The sequence below is a fragment of the Salminus brasiliensis genome, chromosome 1 (assembly GCF_030463535.1).
Source record: "Salminus brasiliensis chromosome 1, fSalBra1.hap2, whole genome shotgun sequence".
Classification (NCBI taxonomy): domain Eukaryota; kingdom Metazoa; phylum Chordata; class Actinopteri; order Characiformes; family Bryconidae; genus Salminus; species Salminus brasiliensis.
The window spans coordinates 26,230,886-26,240,787 of NC_132878.1; the positions used below are offsets into that span (position 1 = coordinate 26,230,886).

The window sequence follows — 9,902 nt, forward strand, 5'->3', positions numbered from 1 at the left end:
TTCTAGACTGAGAGAGAGCAGCACTCTGAGATCACTTTCGTTTTCTCTGAACTGAGCAGGAGGGACTTCCTGCTTTCCTGCTGCTCAGAGTGTCACAGAGAGGGAGAGGGAGAGGGAGAGAGAGAGAGAGAGGACAGAACTGACATCCCATCTACTACATTTGTACTTCTACTCAAGTTTTCTTTTTGGTAAAGACTTTTAAAGTAAATTACTGTTTCTTGAGTATTGCTTTGAATTACAACCTCTGCTGCTGGTAATTAAAAAAAATGTTGTCAGTCTCGACTTTAATAAAATAATATTAGGTATGAACACCCAGGTTCTGTCTCACTGTCTGTCTGTCTTCTTGGCTCTCTGTCTGTCTTTCAGCTGGGGTTCTCTACAGCTTTTGATAAACATCTACAGCTACAACGTGATATACACATATTTCTGTTATGTAAGAATCATCTAGTGCTCAAGTGGTTTTGTTTTTTTGAACGACTTGCAAAATCGAATATTATATTATTTTAATATTATTAATATTTGGTACGTTTTTCTGCAGCAAATGTGAGTGTTATACATTCGCAACTTTGAATAGAAGCGCTGGTTTACGGTGTAGTTGCTGGATTTATCCGCCAGGGGCAGCACCGCAGAGCTGCGTCCCACCGTACCATAACCCCCTGCAGTGCGCATGCGCGTCCTCTTCGGTCCTGCGCTACGAGGGCAACCATGGTATGTAAAACGGAGCAGGAAATTTTCACCCAAAATCCGATATAATCCTGTAAATATCAGCACTCTAGTTCTTATTAACCTTTAAAATATGAATCTATAATACATCGACCCCAAGGTCAATGCTTTATTTGATTACGTTTTTGTCTAATTTGATCATTTAAACTCTTGTTAGCCGTTATCAGGAACCTGAGCTCAACAGACAGCAGTGATGGTGGTTAAAAGCAGAATAACTAGGGTGTGCTCATTACATTTCACATATAACGTGAATAAAATACAGGATTTCTGATGGCGTTGGGATTTTAACATTGAAAATGGACTGTTTTAATCCAGTTATTCGGATGCTTTAGCTTCGTTAGCCGCAAGCTATGGCTAAGGGACAGTCAGCGCCACGCTGAGTAAAGTGTAGCAGAAATTTAGCGTTGGGGTTTTTCTTCTTCAAGTGAGGTTAATGTGTTAACATGGCCACGGCACGAACGTTTTGTCCTTTAGGAAGAGCTTTAAGGTACAAATTTAGTTGAAGTTGATAACTCGACAGCTTCGTATATCGATTTTCTGCTCCACCTTAAGTGGTGCAGCAGTTCCATTCTGCTGCCCGAACCGCCGCCTTAATGGCACTGCACAATTTAAGGTGGACCAGAAAAGTGGAGCTAGACTTTTCTTGTGTTTTGGCGTTTTTGCAGGTGAACGTACCGAAAACCCGCAGGACTTACTGCAAGAAGTGCAAGAAGCACCAGCCTCATAAAGTTACCCAGTACAAGAAGGGCAAAGACTCTCTTTATGCCCAGGGTAAGTGTTCACCCTGTATTTAACAAGGACTAAAAGGTCCATGAATGCCAGGACCATGTGTGCGGAAGAAGGTGAGGATTGTGGTTTGTGACCATTATTTTATTTGTGTCTTTTTCAGGTAAGAGGCGTTACGACAGAAAGCAGAGCGGTTACGGTGGACAAACAAAGCCTATTTTCAGGAAAAAGGTAGGAAAGTGACAGGCTTTGAGACAGTTGTGTATGTTTGACTCTGAAAGGACCAATTCAGCAAGAGGGGAGGGATGAAGAATATGTAGTTCACCGTATCATTGGCTTGGTTGCACATGTAACATTTTAGTGAAGAAATAGCATTTAAAGCTCTATTTTGTCACTTGTAATCCACTTTGTATATTCTACAGCTATTGACTTGCACTGTATCTAGCCTTCAGTGTCACTTTTAAACTGGTCCTAAAGAGGACCTTGCATAGTATGTGTAAACCAAGAGAAACCAGGTAGCCCAAAAAAGAAGCTGGATGTTACAAAGTACTGTTCTTTCCAGGCTGATGCGTCTGTGTCGTGTATTCTTCAGTTATCAAAATTTTGGGATGTTTAAACATCATTCATTGCTAGCTGATCAGAGTTTGGGGGAGGGGGGGGGGTTAAATAAAGCTTTTATCACTTGATTCTTGGATCAAGTTAGGTTTGAGATGTACAAGGGTATAACAATAAAAATGAAAAGAAATATGCTTGGTGACCGGAACACTGCTATTTTGAACAAGGCGTATCTGTAACCCTAACACTAAAATGTGATATTGGCCAGTACTCACTACAGCTATTTTTCACATTGAGACTGTAGACAATGCTTATTAACAAACATTTGTGTTGATGTAGGCCAAAACCACAAAGAAGATCGTGCTAAGGCTGGAGTGTGTAGAGCCGAACTGCCGTTCCAAGAGGATGCTGGCCATTAAGAGATGCAAACACTTTGAGTTGGGTGGAGACAAGAAGAGAAAGGTAATGTTTTCCATACACTCAAAAATCACTAAAGCTATGTTCACACTGCAAGTCTGTGCATACATGTGCAATCCAATGTTTTCAAATCGGATTAGGGTCACTTTTATGTGATCCTAGACCCCAAATATCAAAGTGCTATACCGTGTATCATCGCCCATGTTGTACACTCATCATTCCTGTTTTTGTTCATGAATGAATAACTTTCCTTCACAACAAACAAAACCTTGTTTTAGCAGTAGTTGTATTTCAGCTATTGTTTGAGCAGGGTTATACACTTTAATTTGGGTCCAGCCAGTAAATGCAAGTACGGTAAAGGCACCAAGACAATTGGCCAATAAAAGCTTAAACTGTCACTATCAAATCTTCCCTTTTAGACACCCTACTGTTTTTATCATACAGTGCTCTCTACTGGTCAGGTTTGGTCAGTGTAGTTAACCTCAATCTTTGGGAATGAACATCTGAAAACCTGTATGTTGCACCAAGAACCTGTGAAATAAAATTCAACTAATGTTTAAGCAATGTTTGTTCGAAGCACATGCCATTTCAGGAACTTTTTCAGATTTGTTTTAGACACATTACATTTGTCATTTACGTTTATAAATGTGAATGGTCAAGATTGTCAAATCCGAATAGTCAAATTTGAATTTATGAATGAGGCTTGTCTTCAAATACACACTTAAGATTTGTGTAAGGTGGGATCAGGCATATATCCCAGTGGAATCAGATGAACACAAAGCAGTAAAATGAATATATGCTCATATAGAGTGATGCTTAATGAGTTGGCATTAACAATAAGTTAAGTTCCGTTTCCGTGTTTTTGAACATGGTTCTAGATGGTTTTTAATTTAAGACGATTTGTGAAGTCATATGGTTTAATGTTGCGTTGTGTTCTAGCATTAATTTATGTTGCACTGTGTCATTTTGTTTAAGAGTGTGGTTGTTGCCAAAGCAAATGCTGCTGGGTTAAAATAAATAAAAATCCAAGAGTCAGTTGGTGCAAATCTGATTAAAGTCCTTCTAGCATAACATAGAATTTATGTATTTTTTGCGAAGTGGTGGTAAAAATTAGTCTGCACTGTGATATTTTGTGTTAATGTACTCAATAGGTCAGTTTTCTGGCAACAGTTAAATGTCTTATGTTGCGCAAGTAGTTTTTGGATTTCCTGTCTGGATTTGGTCAGGGCTTAATCCAAGATTGGGATTTAATTAGTGTCGTACTTTCAATGCCTATTGAAATTTAATGCAAATTAAAATGTGATGTCTTGTGTCATGGCTGCTTATAGACTTAGTGCAGTGCATTTCTTGTGTTGAGAAAGGGTGCTAATAGAACAATGAGGCAAAATCCTCAGAATAAAGTATGCCTGCAACAGTGGATGCATTTTAAACCTTTCTCTCTTATTTATTTTTTTATATATATATATATATATATATATATATATATATATATATATATATATATATATATATATATATATAAATAATCAAAATTATATTCTATTATAAATCACTTACTTTTAGCTGCACAAAGTAGTTAAGACCTAATTTGGCTTCTGCACTTAATTATTTGGCCACACTGTGGTGCTGATGGTTAAACATCTGCAGTTTGAACATATCTGGGGCCTTTGAAGTTTGGCCTGTTTGGAAATTTCAGACTTCTGCAGTCCTGTTTCGTAGACTTAACAATTACGCTGTGGGACGTTCACTGTGCTCGCTGTCAAGTAGAGCGTAAAAAGCACTCAATCTATTGAGATTGTCCTTTCTCAAGGCATGTTGTACTGCGGGGAAGGAGCTGCACCTTTTTTCTTTTAATTACTGTAAGTATAGGTCAATGTAACAGGTAAAATAAGAGCAGCTTTGTGCCCCCTAGTCTAGCAGCACAGAGAGGGTTGAGGCTTTAGATTGAGATCAACCTAGTATTTCAGTCTCACTTGGTTTTGTCTAAAATGCCAAATGCTTGTTATAAAAGTATTGAGCTATGCTCATTTTCAGATTCTGTAGCCATTTAGTTATTATACATATTTCACATCTAGTCTCAGCACAATTGAAATTGATGTCCTGCTCAATTTTGTAATCTGGTCGCAATTTGTGTGTAACTTATGCCCTCTAACAAGACGTGTCTTCAAAACTAGACCTTTGCATAAGAAAAATTCCACTTTTTCCATATTTTGAACATTTATATACTGTTCATCATTTGCCCCTTTTAAGAGTCATTTATTAGTCCCGCAGTGGGGAAATTAAGTTTGATTAAAATCTTCAGTGTTAAATATGCACATGTAGTTGGACATGATGACTATTGTAAGATCACCCAAGCATGCCATTTGATTTCCCAGAAGTATAAATTATTTTTCCATAGAAAATGTTCATTTTCAGCAGTGACCCAAGCTAAAATACCAGTCAGTGATGTAGGTCACAGTTCTGTTCTGTTGATTGGTCTCAGAATTCTCATCGCTTCAGTGCAGTTGTAATGGTATGCTTCAGGACTGTTGAGTATCGCCCTCAAAGCACTTAGTTCATGCATGTGGACCTCCCTGAGTAAGAGGGCTTCTGGGTAATTGCCATTCAGAGTGTTTGACTAGAAGGAGAATATTAAATTAGACTTGGGAGACACAGATTGTGTGGTTGAAGTGCTTTGGACTGTTGGGTTGTGTATGAATTGAAGAGACTTCTCATCAGCTCTGTTAACTAATGCTTTCCTTCTGTCTCTTACAGGGCCAGGTCATCCAGTTCTAAGCTGGGCCATGGACGTTTTTGTGGTATTCCATCAATAAAAGTTGTATACAGAAACATATTGACTCCTGCATTTATTTGGATTACTTCATTTGCTGAAGGTGACTGGTTTGCCTATATTGCGTAAACAAAGTACTTACTGAAGTACCAGCGCTTGTCTTTAGGCAATGTAGTGGCGTTAATAGAGAATCATTTAAAATGTAACAGATTGACGTAAACGTAAGGATCTAAATGTACTTCCCAAGTCTGTTTATATGCACACAGTAGCCCTGCAGTTGGATTATGTGGACGTGTTTAGTCGTGACACCCACTGAAACAATATATAGTTGCACAAACAATGTACAGTTGACACTTGTGTTCAAGTGCTGAAAACACAGACGCTGTGGTTCTCTTCCCCTCTTGCGCAACAGCAGTTCCGTTGACTGTAGATCACAACCACAGCAATAATGAACATGTGAGGAGAAGTAGGTGCTCAATAATGTGAGGAATATGCTCTTTCAAAGGGAGCCACAATAACTGGATGAAGAGGAGCCTGTTGTGAGGCACCTTGCAACCCATCCAGTGCCTGCGTCTGTGGTTGAAAGTGCTTTGTTTAAAACATCTACCCAAACGTCTACACATCCGATCTTAGCATTTCAATGACAGCATAACATCCTTACCCAGTAAAGTGGACGTGCTGGGTGCTGGTGAGGCTCTTAGGTTGGATCTTAGGCTACTGTCTTACCTGAGAGCCACAAAACACACACCAAAACTTCCATAATAAAATCATTACAACCCTTTCAACAGCCCTTTTAAACTTTGCTTGTAAAAAAGCTTTTCAAACAGACAGCAAGTCCATGTAACTGGATAAGGCAGCTAGGTGGAGTGGCTCACTTGTACACAGTGTCTTGCGTGTACCCATGCTGGGAAACACATTACGCATGAAAGGCCTCCTGTTCTGCAGAAAGAAGAGTGTCTTGTATAAACACTTATCAGCAGAATCATTTAGCTGCTGCGCCCCATTGTGTCAGTGAGTGAACATCTAAGAGAGGTGAGGGTGCATTAGACAACGACTGAAAAACTGATCTAAGATCTGCACTGTTTGCTCTGAAAAGTGTTCTGCATGTTGCCAGGTTAACTTTTCATAAAGAACCATGTTTAATTCCTGCTACACTAAATGGATTTGGTTTGTCTCTTACAGTAAAGGAGTAGGAAACAGTAACTGTTATGATATTGGAAGTTTAATTTTGATATTTTGACTATCTCTCTTCACCAGAGCCAGGCCAAGGCGCACTAGAATTATGCGGCCGCTTAGGGCCCCAATGTCACCAGGGACCCGTAAGAGCACCAAGATATCATGATAAAAATATTAATTTTAAAAATAACATTGAATAATAAAATGAAATCATATTACACAGGTAAAAGCGACTTTATATGAATTTATTTTCATAGTTGGCACACCAATACTAGGTTAATCAGTTCCTGCTGTTGGCTGCTGCCACTGTTGGGCAAATGCAGATATTTTCCGCTTGGGTGGTTGAGAAAGGCCCGGGAGCTTCTGCGTATTGCACAATATCTCTCTCCTGGCAAATCGCTCCAATCTAATTGACAGAATGTCCTTATCAGTAGATTGCGGGGATGTCAAACACATGTCAAAAACATTTTCCGAATACATTGAAATAAAAGGCATAAACAGTTATGACAAAGCTCTTTTACAGGAAATGATGTCATTAGGTAAAGTGGTTTTATTGCCTTTGAATTGTGCAGAAAGTTGACAAAAGCCTCAGTGTCTATTCTTTTCACAAGCAGTTTGAGATTTGGCTCTAGGATTTGCTGGTATTTTGTGGTACTCCATTCTTCCCTCCACCTGTGCTATATTGAGGGTATGCATGCTACATCATAGATGGTGGGGTTACTGTGGCTACGGCCACCAAGCAGCAAAAAGACAGACTGAGCGGCAGCGTTAGCACTCCGTGTGAATGCCGCTAACACAAAAACAGAAAGAGCTGTTCAGCAGAAATTCAGAGCACCATTTTTACAGACTGCTGAGAGTTAAAGAAAAAAGAAACTAATGGATTGCTGAATTTCACATAAACGACTGGAATCCAGGCACCGAAATGTGTGGGGAAAAAACAAAGCCCACTGCAGTTGCGAATTTAGAAAGCTAGCAAACCTGGATGAGACTAAAGCCATTCACTCAACTTTGTGCTCTCAGATATGAGGCTTTATCATCTAAACGAATGTGATTTGAGCCTCGGTTAGCTGGACGTTTCTGGCTACACACCAATGTCCATGGATCATTGGTTCTTTAGTTAGTTTAATTTGGATGGATCACTGTGGAGTTCAACTGCCTTTAACTTGAGCAGATAGTCGCTTGTTTCATTACTGCTTTGGTTGTTTTTCCTAATAAATGCAGCCATGCTACAGAATGTTTAGCCACTCGGTCTGACTACAAGAGGCGTGTTCCAGCTAGAACGTGACATCAGTTCATACTCACCATTAAAAACGTCACTGGCAACAACACAACCCCAAAACAACGATAGATCCACCCCCATGCTTCACAGTTGGCAAGGTGTTCTTTTCATGAAATGCAGTTTCTTTTTTTCCTCCGAATGTATCCCCGCAACACCCCCCCCCCCAAAAAAAAACAAAACAAAACAAAAACTAAAACAAAAAAAAAAACAAAAAAACATTTTAAGCTAATGCAAGGTTGGAGACCTTCTGAAAACAATAAATAAATATATTAATAAACAGGTTGTTTGTTATGAAAGACAGAGTAACATGCCTGTATGCAGAGAGCCATGGCAACTCAAAGACACATTTGTATGCTTAAGCGGTTCTTCACATTGGTGGAAAAATGTTTGTGGACAGTTCTGTATAGCTCTCCCATTTTGCTTTGAGTGTAGTTAAGTAAGAGAGAGCTGCTCTTTTAGACATCAGGTCAACTGAGGCACTTGTGTATCAAGTCTCTGTGTGTGGTTTTAGAGAACCTTCTAACCCACACTTGCCCAGCTGCTGGCCATTCCCCAAGCTGCACAATCATGGATTGAGGTCATTTTAGCTGTGTGTCCGACGCAGCGCAGTTCAGTACAGTAGAAAAGCTGAGCATTTGGAGGAAAAGCCCAGAGGAACATCAGCGCCCCCTGGGGAAAAGCCACGGTGCCGCAGCTTCTCTGGACATGTTGATTAAGGATTAAGTGTGACATGTTGCCCCATTTACAGAAAGGATTGTATGTGTGTGTGTGTGTGTGTGTGTGTGACACAGAGAGAGAGAGAGACAGAGAGAGACCTCCAGGCTTGGTCAGAGGTTATCTCTCCACAGCAGGACTTTAGAAGAGGGAAAGAGAGGGATGCTTATAAGAACAGATTCTTATAAGACCAGGGGTTGGTGGCTTTGTACTGCAGTGCTGCTTTATTTTAGACACTGTAGGTCTGTTTTGTTTTTATTGGTAAATAATAGTAAATAATATTTGTGCATCTGCTTTAATTGCATGCACAAACGTAAAAGAAATTGCACGAAATAGTAAGCGAGAGGTTCACTTTTTCTAGCCTGCACTGAGGATGTTTAGTCAATGTGCTTGATTAAAGATATAACAACTGTTTATCTGTAATTATGACTTGAATAGCGATTAAACATTTTATTAGAAATTATTGCAGATATAAAGTAAATTTCAAGCGGTAAACCCATTATGGACTTGAATGTCATGGCAATATTGGACTTCTTTGGAATTATTTATTTGAACCTTTTTTTTTTCTAAGTCAGAACGAGTGTGCAAGATGCATCTTTAATAGAACAAATGCAGCTCAGGAATGTACACAATCTTGGAGCCATAAAGCTCAAGTAAAGATGCCAGCTGACCACATGGACAAAGAAATCTTTATCTAAAAAAAGAATTGTCCCACCACAAGAACCTGAAAGTGAGGCATTTAACCCAAAGAAAACAGCACAAACTGTTAAGCATGATGGTGGTAGCATCGTTCTCTGGGTCTGTTTTTGTGCACAAAGTGAATGGAAAAATGAAGCATTCTCCAGCATAACCTTAAACCATCAACTAGATGGTTGAAACCTAAAAACTTACAACAGACCAGTGACCCAGTGTGTTTAAGATGTATGTAGAAAAAGCTCAACGCAATTGAGGCCCAACAACGCCATTACAACTGTAGACCTTTAGAAAATAATCAAAAACATTATTATTATTATTATTATTATTATTATTATTATTATTATTCATAATAATAATAATAATAATAATAATAATAATAAAGGTTTCTGTTCATTCACTTCTTCATCTTTTTAGGATTTTTGTTGTTTTCCCTCGCTGCTGGAAGCATGCTAATCTGATGAGGGAATGAGTCATTAGATTGTGCCGTCACATTCATGATTCATGACCAGTGTTTGTAGTGCTGGGGAACAGATGACTGACAGATTGATGTCAGAGAGTGTGTGTGTGTGTGTGTGAGTGTTTAAGTTGACAATGCATGTGCCTCTGTGTTTTTAAGGTCAGTGCTGTGTTTTGATGCCATTATAATGGAGAAGTATCCAGTTGTAAATGCAGACATATTTACCAAACCTGCTTTTAACTGTGAGCCAAAACTGATTTCACCATTTTATTGATTTATAATAAATTACACTGAAGAAAAAACAAGTGAATACTGTCAAAAGACGTCAAAGTCTTCTGAGAAATGTAAACCAACACAGCCGTTGATGTCATTTAGTTTCCCCACACATA

The 9,902-nt window shown here is 39.0% G+C and overlaps 1 protein-coding gene across 1 annotated transcript; it reads left to right on the forward strand.

Moving 5' to 3' along the window:
* The first annotated feature begins 639 nt into the window (after window positions 1–639).
* Window positions 640–5,250, forward strand: rpl36a (ribosomal protein L36A). Its single transcript, XM_072694230.1, has 5 exons — window positions 640–708; window positions 1,389–1,494; window positions 1,613–1,680; window positions 2,344–2,466; window positions 5,176–5,250. Exons 1-5 carry the CDS (start codon window positions 706–708, stop codon window positions 5,194–5,196), a joined length of 321 nt encoding a protein of 106 aa, XP_072550331.1. The 5' UTR covers window positions 640–705; the 3' UTR covers window positions 5,197–5,250.
* Window positions 5,251–9,902: the final 4,652 nt, after the last annotated feature.

What these genes read in the sequence shown, in the direction of transcription:
- rpl36a (XM_072694230.1), top strand. An exon ending in AGACTCTCTTTATGCCCAGG is followed by an intron (nt 1,495 to 1,612) that starts GTAAGTGTTCAC and finishes TGTCTTTTTCAG; the next exon opens with GTAAGAGGCGTTACGACAGA. An exon ending in AGCCTATTTTCAGGAAAAAG is followed by an intron (nt 1,681 to 2,343) that starts GTAGGAAAGTGA and finishes GTGTTGATGTAG; the next exon opens with GCCAAAACCACAAAGAAGAT.